The sequence below is a fragment of the Mercenaria mercenaria genome, chromosome 9 (assembly GCF_021730395.1).
Source record: "Mercenaria mercenaria strain notata chromosome 9, MADL_Memer_1, whole genome shotgun sequence".
In the NCBI taxonomy this organism is placed as follows: domain Eukaryota; kingdom Metazoa; phylum Mollusca; class Bivalvia; order Venerida; family Veneridae; genus Mercenaria; species Mercenaria mercenaria.
Window position 1 is genome coordinate 28,786,747 of NC_069369.1, and position 18,514 is coordinate 28,805,260.

At 36.6% G+C, this 18,514-nt stretch overlaps 1 protein-coding gene across 3 annotated transcripts in view; it reads right to left on the minus strand.

Moving 5' to 3' along the window:
- Window positions 1-538: 538 nt before the first annotated feature.
- LOC123546799 (nucleoplasmin-like protein ANO39) overlaps window positions 539-18,514 on the minus strand; it is a 48,526-nt gene continuing 30,550 nt past the window's right edge. Inside the window, exons 7-10 of one of the 3 annotated variants that reach the window (XM_045333366.2) lie at window positions 18,003-18,024; window positions 16,023-16,121; window positions 6,130-6,168; window positions 539-794 (exon numbers count right to left, since the gene is read on the minus strand). In XM_045333366.2, the coding sequence (XP_045189301.2) occupies window positions 16,023-16,121; window positions 18,003-18,024 (121 nt within the window). In that variant the 3' untranslated portion in view covers window positions 539-794; window positions 6,130-6,168. Of the gene's footprint in view, window positions 795-6,129; window positions 6,169-16,018; window positions 16,122-18,002; window positions 18,025-18,514 lie in introns of all 3 variants that reach the window. The other 2 variants (XM_045333365.2, XM_045333367.2) reach the window with 2 other exon arrangements.

Here is an 18,514-nt window from a genome sequence, read left to right on the forward strand (position 1 = left end):
AATGACAGGCATCATCGAAGTATGTTGGTTCATATTTATTTAAAGTTTCATGAAATTCTACCAGCTTGTTACTGTGAAATTGCTGCAGACGTGGATTTTTCATTAAATCAAGGGCAATAACTCCAAGGGAAATTGAACAATCAAAAAAAACTTGACGGGCATCATCGCAGTATGTTGATGCATGTTTATTTCAAGTTTTATGAAATTCTACATGATAGTTACTGAGAAATGGCTGCAGACGGACATTTTTCATTAAAATCAAGGGCAGTAACTCTAAAACAAATTGACCAATCAAAAAAAAAAAGAACTTGACGGGCATCATCGCAGTATGTTGATGCATGTTTATTTCAAGTTTCATGAAATTCTACCAGCTAGTTACTGAGAAATGGCTGCGGACGGACGCGACGGACGGACAAAGCCATTTCAATACCCCTCTCCCGATTTCATCGGCGGGGGATAATAAACCCGTGTCCAGGATAAATACAGGCCCTGGTAAGGACTAACCACACTATAATGGGTATACCATGAAAGCAACAACTTGCAGTACCTCATTTATTTGTCAAACAAAATGTCAGTAAGCAACGTATGGGTTTTAGCACAAAGCAAAATATATAAATCTGAAATATCTGCACTTATGTATAAGACAAAATTAATCAGGTGGTCTTGAATCACTATTTGCTCCTCTTAAAGTCATATTGTTCTATATTGAGATTGACTACAACTGTCAGGCTTGTTAAAGACGTCTACTTCTTTCCTTTTTTGGTTGTTTTCTTTGCTGCTTTCTTTGGAGAGACCTGAAAAAATAGAAGATTTTAGCTAAAAATAGCCACAGAATAAAGTCCATTATTTATGGTCATCTTCGCGTCAATTAAGAAGCCACATGAGATATAAGATTCGCAAGAATAACAAGAGCACCGCCTACGGGTGCCATCGCTCGTCTGCAAGTGATGGACAATATGAGTTATAGTTCAGATTTTCTAAGTACAAAAACGGCCATAATTCTGACAAAATGCAGGTGAGAGTTATAGTCCCTAATGATGATAAACAAGTGTACAAAGTTTCAAAGCTGTAGCTTTTATAGTTTGAAATCGGTGAATCTAAAAATATTAAGAAAGTTAACTCAAAGTTTCTAGGTACAAAAAGGGCCATAATTCCGACAAAATGCATATCAGAGATATGGTTCTTGGCCTACATAGTCTCCTAATGATGATAAATTGTGTTTAAGAAAACGTGAACCTAAACAAAAATTTTAACCAACGCCGACGCCAACGATCAAGTGATGACAATACCTCATTGATTTTAGCTCAATCTGAGTTGTTAACAGTTATGTGTCCATAGGATTCTGGTGCCCCTTCCTGTCACTGTACATGACACTTTGGTGAATTTTTAAAGACATATATGCAACATACTTTTAAGCATTTTATATGTATTTCTAACAAAGGACCATTACTCTAGTCTGACTGAGTGAATTTCGAAATTCCAAACAGAACATCAAGTGCACAATTTCACATGCTATATTACAATCCTCATAACTAGGTCAAATACTTTTTGGGATACATGGGACACAAACTTGTTTGCCCTTACTGCATATTATGCATAATTCAAGGGCTCTGATTTAAAACTTGGTTCACAACTTCACATGTAGAATAATATTTCTACAAGGTTTCATGACATGGTAAAACATTTTTAAGAAGTATTCAACAAGCTTTTAAGCACATAAGGTATGTTTTTTTTTCACTATGTCACGGTAACTCTGATCTGGCTGAGTGACATCCAAAACGGAACAGCCGGTGAACAACTTTACAAGCTATATAACAATCCTCTAAAATCTTATGACTGTAAGTCAAATACTTAGAGATGCATACAGCAAACTTATGCCCGTTTAAAGTTATTTTGACTAAGTCGAGGAACATAACTCTGGTCTGGCACATTAAAATCTCGAACAAAACCCAAGGTACATATCTTCACATGCTGAATAATATAATTTTTTATAATCCTATGTCAAATACTTTTCGAGATACATGCAACAACTTTTAGGCCATAACTCTGACTTGACTGAAAACTCAGTACCAGGTGCACAACTTCACATGCTGAATGACAATTCTGTGAGGTTTATTGACTGTAGGTCAATACCTTTTCAAGATAGGCACTACGAATTGGGATGGACCAACCAACAAGGGCAACTCTGTTTTGGGGGGCAAAGATAATTGGATGGAATGCTTCAGCAGCTGATATGCACATGTCCACTTCATGGTGATAATGTACAGTTTCATTTTAATTGGATGAAGACTGTGGGAGTACAAATGAAAGACGGACAGAATGAAGTTTCAAAATTCTGGGTAAAGTAGTTCTCAAGTTACTGACCAGAAAATGATTTCCATGTTCAGGCCCCTGTGACCTTGACCTTTAATCAAGTCCCCCCAAAATCAACAGGGGTCATCTACTCTGCATGTCCAATCAACTTATGAAGTTTCAACATTCTGGGTCAAATGGTTCTCAAGTTACTGACCAGGAATGGTTTTCCATGTTCAGGCCCCTGTGACCTTGACCTTTAACAGAGGGAACCCAAAATCAACTAGAAAATGCTTTTGTAAAAAAGCGCATGTCTCCCCCAATGCAAAGTCCTATAGGCAAGAAGTCAATAGGGGTCAGGAGAAAAAATCAAAGAGACACTGATGGCTGGCTGCAATAGGGATCATCTACTTGGCATGTCCAGTCATCCCGCTAAATTCAACACTCTTGGCCTAGTGGTTCTCAAGTCACTGTTCAGGCTCCTGTGACCTTGACCTTTGATCAAGTGACCTCAAAATAAATAGGGGTCATCTACTCTGCATGTCCAATCATCCTATTAAGTTTCAACATTGTAGGTCAAGTGGTTCTCAAGTTATTTCCAAAAAATGATTTTACATGAACAGGCCACTGTGACCTTGACCTTTAACAGACTGACACCAAAATCAATAGGGGTCATCTACTCTGCATGTTCAATCATCCTATGAAGTTTCAACATTCTGGGTCAAGTGGTTCTCAAGTTATTGATCAGAACTGGTTATCAATGTTCAGGCCCCTTTGACCTTGACCTTTAATGGATTGGCCCCAAAAACAATAGGGGTCATTTACTCTGCATGAACAATCATCCTATGAAGTTTTAACATTCTGGGTCGAGAGGTTCTCAAGTTATTGATTGGAAATGGTTTTCCATGTTCAGGCCCCTGTGGCCTTGACCTTTAACAGAGTGACCCTAAAATCGTTAGGGGTCATCTACTCTGCATGACCAATCATCCTATGAAGTTTCATCATTCTGGGTCAAGTGGTTCTCAAGTTACTGACCGGAAATGGTTTTCAATGTTCGGGCCCCTGTGACCTTGACCTTTCACAGAGTGACCCAAAAATCATTAGGGGTTATCTACTCTGCATGACCAATCATCCTATTTAGTTTCAACATTATGGGTCAAGTGGTTCTCAAGTTATTGACCGGAAATGGTTTTCAATGTTCAGGCCCCTGTGACCTTGACCTTTAATGGAGTGACCCCAAAATCGATAGGGGTCATCTACTTTGCATGTACAATCATCCTATGAAGTTTCAACATTCTGGGTCAAGTGGTTCTCTAGTTATTGATCGGAAATGGTTTTCCATGTTCAGACCCCTGTGACCTTGACCTTTGATGGAGTGACCCCAAAATCAATAGGGGTCAATTACTCTTTATGACCAATCATCCTATGAAGTTTCAACATTCTGGGTCAAGTGGTTCTCTAGTAATTGATCGGAAATGGTTTTCAATGTTCAGGCCCCTGTGACCTTGACCTTTGACGGAGTGACCCCAAAATCAATAGGGGTCATCTACTCTTCATGATCAATCATCCTATGAAGTTTCAACATTCTGGGTCAAGTGGTTCTCTAGTTATTGATTGGAAATGGTTTTCAATGTTCAGGCCCCTGTGACCTTGACCTTTGACGGAGTGACCCCAAAATCAATAGGGGTCATCTACTCTTCATGACCAATCATCCTATGAAGTTTCAACATTCTGGGTCAAGTGGTTCTCTAGTTATTGATCGGAAATAGTTTTCAGTGTTCAGGCCCCTGTGACCTTGACCTTTGATGGAGTGACCCCAAAACATTAGGGGTCGTCTACTCCAGCAGCCCTACAACCCTATGAAGTTTGAAGGTTCTAGGTCAAATGGTTCTCCAGTTATTGCTCGGAAATGAAGTGTGACGTACGGACGGACGGACAGGGCAAAAACAATATGTCTCCTGGGGGAGACATAATAAGGGTCATCTACTCTGCATGTCCAACCATCCTATGAAGTTTCAACATTCTGGGTCAAGTGGTTCTCAAGTTATTGATTGGAAAGACTTCTCAATGTCTGGCCCCCTGTGACCTTGACCTTTAAGAGGTGAGCCCCAAAAACAACAGGGGTCACCTACTATGTAATTCCTATCTCCCTATGAAGTTTGAAGGTTCTAGGTCAAATGGTTCTCAAGTTATAAACTGGAAATGGATTTCCATTTTCTATCCGCTGTGACCTGGACCTTTATTTAATAGAGTGATTCCAAAATCAATACGGGTCATCTACTCTGCATGTCCAATCATCCTATGAAGTTTCAACATTCTGGGTCAAATGGTTCTCAAGTTACTGACCGGAAATGGTTTTCCATTTTAGGCCCCTGTGATCTTACCTTTAATAGAGTGACCCTAAAATCAATAAGTGTCATCTCCTCTGCATGACCGATCATCCTATGAAGTTTCAACATTCTGGGTCAGGTGGCTTTCAAGTTACTGACCTGAACTGGTTTTCCAAATGACTTTCCATGTTCAGGCCAATGACCTTGACCTTTAATAGAGTGACCCCAAAATCAATAGGTGTCATCTGCTCTGCATGACCAATCATCCTATGAAGTTTCAACATTATGGGTAAAGTGATTCTCAAGTTATTGACTGGAAAGGCTTTTCCATGTTCAAGCCCCTGTGACATTGACCTTTCATAGAGTGACACCAAAATCAATAGGAGTCATTCCCTCTGCATGACCAATCATCCTATGAAGTTTCTGGGTCAAGTGGTTCTCAAGTTGCAGACTGGAAATGGCTTTCCTTGTTCAGGCCCCTGTGACCTTGACCTTTTATGGAGTGACCCCAAAAGCAATTGGGATTGTCTACTCCCATAAGTCCTGCCACCCTATGAAGTTTGAAGATTCTAAGTCAAATGGTTCTCCAGTTATTGATCGGAAATGAAGTGCGACGGATGGACAGACAGAGCAAAAACAATATCTACTCGATATGTCACAAATGTACCTTCCATAGTGAATCCAAGGTAAAATGCAACCATATAATATGGCAATTTAGACTCAAGTCTGATAGTTGGTTTTTAAACAATCTAGTGAGTTACTCAACTTGTTCGATTCTAGTGTCTATATAATAATATAAATAGTAACTGCTCAAGGAAAGACTTGCGTTGACAAACTCATGCAACCGACCTTGTATTATTTTGTACATTTTGAATAAGAATGTCCAAGATTTCTTAAGAAAATTCTCTGGTGCGCTGACATGAAATACAGAAATTTTCACTTTATCTAGAGCAGTTACTTGTTTCATTGAGAAAATCTTGTCAAATAATGTTTGTCATCTTGTGATATTTGGTTTTAACTTTGCGACTTCTGTAATAAATATGGCCATTAGTGAAATACACTTTTTTTCAAAATTAAGGGACATAACTTAATTTTTCAAGAAATCTTGCATACTGAAATTGTGTCATCTTGTTGCAACAGACGTTATGCCTAACTTTCATAAAGACTGTTCAAGTAATCAATCTTGAATGTGTAAATTTGAAATTTGATAGAATAGTTCTAAACAAGAATCAAATTCTAAATTTTACCTGTTTACTTTACGACAGTTAATAGATCTTTGTTTCAAAGGAAACTGCACAATCTGACTTTATAAAGACTGCTATATATCAATATGTAATGCAGTTGATTTCCAGACCTCATGTTTTTAATTCGATGTAAATGAGATGTGAAACCAAAATTTGTAGTCCTGTTTAGCGCCATATAACCTATACTGTGTTGGTGTGCCGTAAAACCCAAATAAATAAATAAATAAATAGAAATGCAGTTGAAACAAGTACTGTAATTTTACCTTTGTGGTTTTGGGTCCTGCTTTCTTTCCTTTCTGGTCCTGAAATTACAAAAAGAAAATGGAGCTCTTGAAGCCAAATGCGTAAAGTTAATACAGCTGACACAAACATCAATCCTCAAAGGCCAAAAGGAAATACACACTTCCAACCTTGGGCAACTATTTCGACTATTGACTGACAAGCCATTCAATTTGCATTTTATAACATGACATTAGACATAAATTTTCATAGTTTTTGACTTGTTGTCCCTGTAAACATGAGCTGAAGATAGACCTGTCATATAGCTTAAACTTATATATTATACCAGTGATTGTAATACAGCAAAATATGCAAGAAAATAGAGGTAAATTGTGTAATCTCTGTAAGATAATCTGCCAGTGCTCCTATACTTTAACAAGTGCACTTGTGACAATATAATATCCTACAAGAAACTGAAAATACAACCTTTGTAATATTATAACAAGCAAATTCGATGAATTGGTATCCCCCGCCGAAAGGGTTTGTGGTGAGGAATGGCAAAAAAATATATCCGGCAAAAAGTTAAGGGTGTTAATAAGAAGCAGATAATTTCTGCAATCAAAATCAATTTAAAAGAAAACAAATGTTTAATTAAAGAGTACATAATAAATGTATGATCCTTTGATCCCGACAAAAGAATTTATTTGAATGGGATATGCTTACTGTAATAAGCTTAGCTTTTAAAATTAAATGCAGTTAATTGAAATGTTGCGCTTGATAGTTTAACGGGACATGAATTTATATGTCATTTGAGAGGTTTGGCACCAGGTTTTGCTTTTAAACACATGTAAATTTGTACATAAAAGAAACAAATGATGTCCTTAAGAGAAACACAACAAGTAAGATGTCTTGACATGGTGAGGGAAGGTTGTGTATCCACAACTTACCATGTGAGGTTGAACATTTTTTTTAAAAAGAAAAGGAATGGAAATATAACATGCAAGTTTACCTTTTCCTACCTCGCTACTCCTACCAGTCATGCCAACCACTGAACTTTGCATCCTCTGCCCATCCCACTCAAACATTTTAAAAAAAAAAAATTATTTCATTTTTAAATTTTCCAATGTATTTATAATCAACATTGAACAAATTTTTTTTCCTCACCATTCCCCAGCAGCCCCACACCCCCTAAAAAATAAATATAGCTAATCTTCATGGAACATTTGAAAAAATCTTAAAAAGGAATGATAATTTTTTTGGGGTGAGGGGGGGGGGGGTAAGGAGACAGTGGGTGTGACCAAGCAATGGTGCCATGTGTGGGTGCGCAACTTCACATGTTAATTAATAAAAGTCATAAAAAGAATGTAAGGTAAATTAATGAAATTCTGCCAAATGTACAATAGTGGATTTTTAGTACATAAAGGCAAAACTCTGAAGATAAAAGAAATCCGTATGAAATTTTTTGTGCACAATCACATTATAGTGCTCTAAATTCTGTTCAAGTTTCAAAGTTCAAGGTCAAATATATCAAAAGTTATGATGCAGAAATTGCCATATCTATAGTACCCTATATAATATAAGTTAACACTAGAAACTTCTAAGGGCCATAACTCTGGTGTTACCTGGGCAATCTGACTGAAACTTGATGGGCCCCATAACCTCATAGTGGTGAACATGTATATGAAGTTTGTTTGAAAACAAGAGCTGTCACTAATGGTGACAAATGCCCCCTGCCCCGTAGCACCTTGACCTTTGACCTGGTGACCCCAAAGTCAGTAGGGGTGGTGTACTCAGTAAGTACTATCAGCATGTGAAGTTTGAAGGTCCTGGGTGAAGTGGTTCGCTTGTAAAGTGCCTTCATGTAAAAAGTTAACGTTGGCCCCTGTGACCTTGACCTTTGACCTGGTGATCCCAAAGTCAGTAGGGTTGGTGTACTCATAAAATACTATCAGCATGTGAAGTTTGAAGGTCCTGGGTGCAGTGGTTCGCGAGTAAAGTGCCTTCATGCAAAAAGTTAACGTTGGCCCCTGTGACCTTGACCTTTGACCTGGTGATCCCAAAGTCAGTAGGGGTGGTGTACTCAATAAGTACTATCAGCAGGTGAAGTTTGAAGGTCCTGGGTGCAGTGGTTCGCAAGTAAAAGGCCTTTATGCAAAAAGTTAACGTTGGCCCCTGTGACCTTGACCTTTGACCTGGTGACCCCATCTTCAGTAGGGGTGGTATACTCAGTAAGTACTATAAGCATGTGAAGTTTTGAAGGTCCTGGGTGCATTGGTCGCGAGTAAAGTGCCTTCATGCAAAAAGTTACGAACGAACTAACGGACAGACAGTTGAAAACTAATATGCCTCCCTTTGGTCAAAGTAAGGGTGTGACCAGGTGTGGGTACACAACTTCACATGTTTACAATAAATGTTCATGGAAAAGAATGAAAGAAATTTAATGAAATTCTACCAAATGGTAAGTTTGTTATGTACAAATATGTGGATTTTTATACAATTAAAGGGCGATAACTCTTAATTTACAAATAAATCTGAACAAAATTGTGTGTACACAACCATATTATGGTGATCTAAATTCTGTTTAAGTTTCATAGTTCTTCTAAGAAATTTAATGAAATTCTGCCAAATGTACAAATATGTGGATTTTTAGACAATTAAAGGGCAATAACTCTGAAGTAACAAAAGAAATCCGTACGAAATTTTGTGTGCACAATCACATTATAGTGCTCTAAATTCTGTTCAAGTTTCAAAGTTCTTGGTCAAATATATCAAAAGTTATGATGCAGAAATTGCCATATTTATAGTACCCTATATAGTTAACACTAGAAACTTCTAAGGTCCGTAACTCTGGTGTTAATAGGGCAATCTGACTGAAACTTGACGGGCCGCAAGAATTCATAGTGGTGAACATGTATATGAAGTTTTATATAAATATTCCCAACCACTCCCTAGTTATGGCTCCGGACGGACGGACAACGCCAAAACTATATCCCTCCGACTTTCGACGGGGGATAATAACACCTGTAAATGCTAAAGGTTAAGACTGTAGAAGTACTATAGCAGTGGTAATTTTCTGGTATGTTTTTTTTTTTCAGAGGTAAATATGGAAAACACTAATCTTTTTTAGATCCAGAATATATAAATACTGAATAAGACTAAACGTACCGACCGTTTATCTCTTTGTGCCTGAAGCTAGATTAATGCATTCTCAATCATAATGAAATGGGGGACAATATTACGAAGCATATAATTAACTGAAGACAGACAGTCCCGCCACCATTATAACAATAATACATTTCCTTCATATTATTCCCACTGGCTGTATCTACTAATTACAACTTATCACATGTTAATTGTCAATTAAGAGACCACCAGAAAGCATTATGTTAGTTACCCTGCAGGTTTGTAACACTAAAATTGGTGTAACAGTTCAGATAGGTCATGTGGTCATCTGTCCGCTTTCTGTATCAGACTGGTGTATCATTACCTTGACAGAGACGACATGTCAGGCTGACAAGGTCACACTAAAATACTTGTAAACAGCATGACTTCTGACCACATAGTGGAGGGTCTCTAGATAATCATCCTTCTAACGTTTTCTCAGTCACAAAATAAAACAAAATTCTGGATCACTGAAATTTCAACTCCTGGTAACCAGCAAACATTCCTGTGCCAGTGGGAATATAACAGGCATTTTATCTGTTAATGAAAAACACCCCAAACATTATCTCAATTAGAGGCAAGGGGTATCAATTTATCCATAATTTACTTTCTCTTAACACTGGCAACTTAAATAAGTCTTGCTATTTTCTTTTTTTTAACGCTGACCTTAAATGCATTTGAACAGTGCAGGACTAGTCCGATGTGTTAATATTAATAATTGTTCCTAATTAAGTGTAATTTATAGAATATAATTCTTTAACCTTTAAATTTACCCTGCTAAATTTCTAAAATGGACTAGTCCATCCTCCAGTTCGGGCAGTACCATTTATTATTCAAAGGGGAATTCACTGAAAATTTACTGACGAAATAGCAAACAGTGCAGACCATGATCAGCCTGCACAGTTCATGGCCTGCACAGATCGCAAAGGCAGTCACCATTTATTATTCAAAGGGGCATTCACTGAAAATTTACTGACGAAACAGCAAGCAGTGCAGACCATGATCAGCCTGCACAGTTCATGGCCTGCACAGGTCGCAAAGGCAGTCACCATTTATTATTCAAAGGGGCACTCACTGAAAATTTACTGACGAAATAGCAAACACTGCAGACCATGATCAGCCTGCACAGTTCATGGCCTGCACAGGTCGCAAAGGCAGTCACAATTTATTATTCAAAGGGGCATTCACTGAAAATTTACTGACGAAATAGCAAACAGTGCAGACCATGATCAGCCTGCACAGTTCATGGCCTGCACAGGTCGCAAAGGCAGTCACTTGCTGCCAGCAGGCTAAAGGTTAAATGATTTTGTAAGAACATGTATAATTACTTGGAGTATGTATTACCCCGATATTAAGAAACCAAATGATCATATAATATATACTTTATGAAAAGACATTAATTTGTTTTTTAAATATCATGAACCAATAACTATGTGATGTTTGGAGCCAGTTTTCACTGATATTTCAAATTACTTTTCTCAAGCTTCACAATAACATTTAAGGATTATTTCTGGAATAAATTAAAATCTATGGGTTTCAAAATGTTTTAGACAATTGCCTTGAAAATCTTCAAATTTACATAGAATGTATGCTTTCCTTGCAATTTTAATTAACATGAGCAGCTGTCCGTAAGCAGCACGCTCCACTATTCGGCGATTTGAAAGTAAAATGAATTTATGTCTCCTGTCAAATGCAGATGATGATTATAAAGAAACATTTTTAATTTCAAGTCATTATCTTTTAAAGTACCAAAGACGCGTCTATAAACGAAGCTTTCGAAAAAAATTTAACATGAACATATTAATTCCATGTATAACAACTTGGTGACCTTGACCTTAGGTATAATGGGCCGAGCCCCTGCACAGACTTTATTTGTTTGCTGAACAATGTTAATGTGAAGTTACAATAAAATATAAGCAATAGTAACAAAAAAAAACAAAGGTTGCTGAAAAACTTTAACCAAGAAAGCTCATGCCGACACCGGGGCGAGTAGAATAGCACCCCTATTCTCCGAATAGTGGAGCTAAAAAAACATTTCAAGGGAAATTAAAAAGTTATACATATGCTGCAAAAGTTATGGAAATTCTGAACAAGAAATTTCTTAAGAACTGATAACTTACCGAAAACGAACAAAGTTGCAGAACTGTTTGATGTTTATTAAAAATACTATACCGTCATTGACTGGGTATACCTTTGCAATTGGTTACTATATAAATATACACAATTCTTTAAATGTTTATTGCAAAAATATAGATATGTGTTGATACCGATTTAAATTTGCTTCTTCCAAGTCCCTTGTTTTATATCTTGTACTGAAAATTGATGCACTAAACATTGTACGATTTGATCAAGAGGAAGAACATTCAAGGCCACTACTTCAATTCAAATAAAATACTCAAGTTATATATATAAAGTTTCAGTAAGAGATCTCATTTTCTACAATTTCACAAAGTCAGTATGTTTTTACTCAGTTTATCAATGGAATTCCACCGTGTTTGTGATCGGTGTCTGGTGCACTTTGCTCTACCAATCTCGAGATTAAGCACAGCATAGCTCAACAAACAAATGTGCTATTCAAACATCAATGAAAGTAATAAGTTCACATGGTGTTCTCTCACAGCTAATGATTGATAAAAGCAAATTCAAATAGACTTGAAGAGCTCTTGTGCATATAACGGCCTAGGATGTCCAAACAGATAATGATAGCCAAATAAGGTCACACTTGTCTCAAGTTTCCTAGTTTACCCGTGAAGTACATAAATCAAATTTAATTTAATAACGCTGATGTTGAACTGTTAAAAAGGAAGTGTTTTAAACATACAGGAGGCAATATAAACATTATCTTAGTGTCAATCCTCAACGCGAGGGCCAATGCCTTCAACAGTTAAGCCTCTTAAAAAAATTACATCCGACCACAAACAGACTATATCAGTACATCTTCAACAGTTAAAATAAACACTTTAACTTGTGCCTTGCATATTTTTCAATGATAAAAAGATTAAAGGTAACTATCATGCTTAACAAAATCTTACCACTACATCAAATTTAGAGCATTCACTTAATGTCAAAGCTATTTTTCAAGGAAACCAACATTCAAGTTTTCAGAGTAATAAAATATTTTTTTCTATCAATTTTAAAATATCAAAGAAACTTAAATGTCCATCCAAAACAGCAGCATTCTATTTTGTACACAACCTGGCCATCTTGCAAGCACTGAAAAATTAGTCGCTTAGAATGCTGTTGCTGTGTAGTAATTTTAATTGAGCACACATGTCAGACAAGCATACAGTCAGTTAAAAAAAACCATTCTCAACATAAAACAATAGAGCTAAAACTTAACTAAACAACCTGACCATGAATTTACATTTTATTGCAGCTTATTTCAATAAATGAAGAGGTTTGAACTACTCCATCTATACAGTGTTTTGTTTATCAATTTGTGGTGAACCACACATGAAGGTAAAACTTTTTATATTTCAAGACAGGAAAACCTGGGGAGTAAAGACCACCAGTACGAATACTCCTGTGAAAATAATCTCGAAATTGCAACAAAAGTTTGAATAAAAAATCAGCATGTGGAGGAACCACAGGAAGGTTGGACTTCTTTATCACTTACAACTGTTGACTCAACATGCATTAAATTGCATAAACATAATGCAACAATTCGGTTATTTTTAACCCTTTCGCTGCCGAGGAACCAATAACGTTATGTACACTTATTTGCCAAGGCACTTTCCTGGAAATCACCTTGGTTTTGACAGAATAGTTTAGAGGCTTTATTGTTCACAGAATGTATACAAAACCTATAATTTTTAGAAAGAAAAATAAAATAATAAATGCATACAAATGAACAAATTTATTCTACAAAAAGTCTTGTTTTACTTTGAAATATGCTGACGTAAATGTGGGATGGGTATACCCGTCCTACATGTAGACAGAGAAGGGACTAGATGGGGAAGAATCACCGTAAACAGCTATAAATTTTTGAAGAATCTGCTTAGTTTGTAAACCAATATTTAGAAAACAAAGCAATATGAAGTACCTAATTTCCTTATCGAATCTTCGACCTTTAGAGGAAATATTGGAGTCGTTTTCTCTACTTTACCCAGCAGTTAAATCGACGTACGTTATTTTGAAATGTGGAAATTTACAAGTCACTTAGGTCATTATGGGCTTTCCTATGTACAGTATTCTAAAAAAAAACCCCAGCAAACACAGACAGGAAACCTTCTTTTGATATGATTGGTTGCTCTGGGATAAATTCATGTGACGTCATTTGCATTGTTTATAGATTGGAATGTTGGGAAATCCCAAGACGGGTAAACCTGTCTTGTAGGCGAATAGGCTGGCATAGTAGTGGGACGGGTATACCCGTCTTGTAGGCAGCGAAAGGGTTAAGGTCATTTGCAAGAAATGTTTTGAAACTGAAACTTGGTCCCCCCACTTCTTCCTGTCAGTATATGGTTAGTACAGATTACTTGCTAATTATGCAAGACTAAGTACCTTTGGTTGGGGTTTGAATGCTCAAGAGTGGGGAGGTGGTGAGGGTGGATAAGGATACTGTTACTAAACTGAAGATAATAGAAATTGAAAGAGGAAAATACCTTTTTTATGGGGGTCTAAAACCACAGGTACAAATATTTAAGTCACAGGCCATAACTCTCGTCTTGCAGAGGAGTACCAAAAAAAAATAAAAACACCAACGAGCACAATTTCACAAGCTGAAGAATACTCTTATGATTTCATGACTAAGTTAAACAGTTTGAGATATAAGCGACAAGCTTTTTGGCCCTTTCTGTTATGAACTAAGTCTAGGGCCATAGCTCTGGTCCAGGTGAGCGAAATCCAAAACAAAACCACATTAGTACAACTTCACATGATAAACAACAATCATAGTTTCACGACTAGGTCAAATACTTTGAAATACGTAGAACAAACATTCAGTGCTTTCATGCATAATTTTGGCTGTCAAGCCTGGCAATAATGCCTACTGAATAAAGTCCCAAACAAAAACGCAGGTTCACAACTTTACATGCTGAATAACAATCCTCTGAAATTTCACGAGCAGTTCAAATGGTATGAGATATGCACAACAGAAAGTCAAATGACCTGAGATTGACAGACATGCGGGCGGAGGAGGTGGTAGGAACAAAAATCTTCTAGGACAAACACTGCATGCTAAGCACATGAATATTAATCTTATCTGTACATACAAATCCCTTGAAACAAGTGAAGTATTGTCATGCAATAAAAAGACCCCTGCTGGAAGATGACTAATTTTCTCTACTACAGTATAACAATGACCTGGCATCTCATCATGATCTGTCAATGTCAATGTATATAAAATATATAAAATACTGTACTATACAGACTGGACAGGAAAAAAACCCTGTTAACCCTTTGGTCACCCAATGTGTTCAAGACCTTTGAGGTCCAGGTTTTTTTTGCATGAAGTGTTGTCTTATACAGGGGAATATATGTGCCAATATCTGAATCTTGCAATGGATGAAAAATGGATGAGAATTAAGATTAAGGACTAGACAAGAAAAAATTCCTATTGACCTTTGACCTCGTGACAATAACCTTTGAGCTAGGGTCCGGATGTTGCGCATGACTATGGGAAACATTTATACCAAGTAATATTGTAATCTTTCATGGATGGCAGAGTTCTGGACAGGACAGGAAACATACCCTGTTCATGCTATGATAACCTTTGACTGCCAAGTGTGACCATGACCTGGATTTTGCAGATGACATGTTGTTGCATAAAGAACATTTGTGCCAAGTTATATTAAAATCCCTTGATGAATGACAGTTATGGACACAAAATTGCAGATGGACGGAATGAATGATGGATGATAGGATGGAAAAGCGCAATCCTATAGTCCCCGAAACTAGTTTTCAACCAGTAGGGGACTAACAACCAGACTATGACCTACTTAAATTGACAAACCTGTAATTCTTTAATTTCAGATGCAAAAAAGCATATCCTCGTTTCAAACACTGCGAGTTAATGTGTTCAGTGTCAAGTGCACTTGCCTTATTTTAAGACAACCTGTTGTAAAAGGGCATTATATTACTATGTACATAGATCTTAAGCAAATATTAACTGCATTTACCCTACTTTTATGACAGATAAAAATAGTGCTGTAGCTTCTAAAACAGTATGTCTCTTGTTTTTAAAACCATTCACCTTTGTCTTAGGGGTCAAGCAGCACAAAGTAGAACTCCTTTCCTACTGTCCAAAGTTCGATTCAGGACCTCAAACAAGAACTGATTTATAACTGTAAACAGTACTGACTGACATGCATAAAATAAGTAGGTTACAAGATTGTCTGTAAAGTCAACAACTAGTTATAGTTTTATTGGTACTCAATGCAAAGAGCCCTCTTCAAGTGTTGAAAACAAACATCTTCATAACAGCTGACCAAACTTTAATATTCCTTTTTCATGTTTCTGTTTAATCAATCAGAGAGAGTTATGATACTGTACATGCTTGAGGATGCCTGCACTGGAAGTGATCTTGCTGACAAGCAGGAGGAGCCTTTGCAATTCTGTCAAGTGTGATCAAGCTGACCATCAGAACAGTGTAGATGTACTGAATTCAAAGTTTTATATTACTAAATCTCTAAAAAAATGTAGGAGGTGTCAGGAATGTCACAAGTTACTGCTTAAATGTGATCGACAATCTGAGCTGTTAACATGCAGTGAAGATTCCATTTATAAGTTATCCTTGAAACAACTTAGAAATCATAGAATGCCATTCTTCACCTGCCTAGGATTTACTGCTCTTTCTCCTTTTGGCTTTCACAATCCTACGTTTTTGGCCTTTCTTCAAAGTAACTGTCAGCTTTTTCACTTTTATTTCTTTCCCCTGCAAAGGAAAGGGAGCTTTCTTTGCCACACAAATTTAGTTTTGATTGCATTAGTAAATTTCAGAGGTAACAGCTGTATAATATCGATATGTAATTATAAATCTCAAAAATATTGTTCAAACGTTAAAGTGTGTATTAAATCTTCCGTTTTTTCCATTTTTCTTGTTAAAAGTAGCTTCACAAGTCCATTAATATATTACAGATTTGAGCTGTAAAATATATATAGCAAGTTCTTTTTCACTGATAAATAGGTTTCAATTTCAAAACTATTTTGTGGCAAATAAAGGAGTTCCTTTGCAGGTTGAAATTTCATTTAAATGAAGGGAAACAACTCTGTAATTTGTTAAAATATTGTAAAGACTAGATTACCTTTGAACTAGAAAAAAAAAATGAAACAAGAGCTGTCACTAATGGTGACAAAATGCCCCCGCAGCGCCTTGACCTTTGACCTGGTGACCCCAAAGTCAGTAGGGATCTTGTACTCAATAAGTACTATCAGCATGTGAAGTTTGAAGGTCCTGGGTGAAGTGGTTGGCGAGTAAAGTGCCTTCATGCAAAAAGTTAACGTTGTGACAAACGAACTAACGAACGGACGGACAGTTGAAAACAAATATGCCTCCCTTCGGGGGCATAAAAAATGAGTAATGTGTTTGAATCATGAATGAGAGGCATCAAAATTATGACAATGACAGCATGTTGTATCATCTTCTCTAGTCCAGCTTTTGTAAATTCCATAAAAAACCCTCAAGAAGTGAGGCATGCATATATTACATAACAGACAACTGCCTTGACCATGGTACAAAACAGGACACATGTAATCAATTTTATTTCCTTAGGGGCGGGGGTAAAAATGAAGTCCTTTAAAAACTGAGTCTCCTTTGGCATCAACTCAATGACACACGTTATCTTCCTACTGTTTTATTCGCCAAACTATCATTTTTACTAAATTTTTCTAGATCTATACACGTCATCTGTCAGGCCTTTTTTCTATAACAGGCATGTTACCCTCAGAAAATTTTTAAATAGTGGTTTTCCTCTAAAATTGACTTCATCAGGAACTGTATTCTACTTTGCCAAGATGCCGAGCTATTTTTCTCCAAATGACACACACCCCTTCCCCTATATGACAAAAAACCTCATTATACACCATCACACAGTTTCCAGGGATGCAACTTTGGGCTGTTAAGTCAATTATTTCCATGCTTACTCAAGTTTTATATGGATCCAGTGTAAAAATCCATTTTTGTTCAAAACAGAAAGCACTACAATGACTAAAATTTGCAATAAATGAAATAATTGTTAAAAGTGCTGTTGTCAATTTACAATGGTAACAACATACAGGTGAACAGATTCAACAAACTTAGTAACATGTGCATCTAGAAGATATTGATGGGTAAATAAACATGCAAACACGAGGTAGACTGTTACCTTAACATGCAAACAGTGGAACCTCTTTAAACTGTACTGCTTCTTGATAAAAGAAAAAAATTCTGACTCGCAGAGAATATTAAAGTGAAAAAAGAATTTAAGTGAATGGCAGACTTCTTAAAGCAATTCTGTTAGGTGAATTTCTATGCTTAAAGAAATTCCACAGCAAAAACCTCTATTAGCCTTTAAATGAGCCGCGCCATGAGAAAACCAACAGTGCATTTGCGGCCAGCATTGATCCAGACCAGCCTGCGCATCTGCCCAGTCTGGTGAGGATCCATGCTGTTCACTAACGGTTTCTCTAATTACAATAGGCTTTGAAAGCAAACAGCATGGATCCTGACCAGATTGCCTGGATGCACAGCCTAATCTAGATCCATGCTGGTCGCAAATGCACTATGTTGGTCTTCTCATGGTGCTGCTCAAACAATTCAAAAGGAAGTGAGTTGTACCTTTCCTCCTCGTTTTTTCTTCCTGAAATGACAGAACAAAATGTGTAAAACAGCTCCGATTTTATATAGGAATAGTTATATATGGGTACTAAACAAAACAACCTGCCAATTTCCTTTTTGCTAATATATAATTATCTTATAAATTACTGAAAGTACCTTTCTGATTAATGTATTTAGATCAACTGATCAAAATTTCAAAAATATATTGCAGAAAATTACTTTTATTCATTTTACTACAAAAACTCGAAAATGTGTGACTTTAGAAATGGGTTTAAATCTTAAAATAAAATAAATTCATATGCAAGTATAATTTGATTGTGAAATTTAATCAATATAATACATTGCAAAAAAAATGGCCAGTTTGCCATTTTCTTCAGGAATAGTTTATCTTATTCAACACCATTTTTGGTTACTCTTCAGTATAGTTAACAAAACAACTGCTCTGATTCTGTACTAGTTCTAAGTCTGTTCAATAATTGGAATCAGGCAGAGAAAGACTGTCATATAGACAA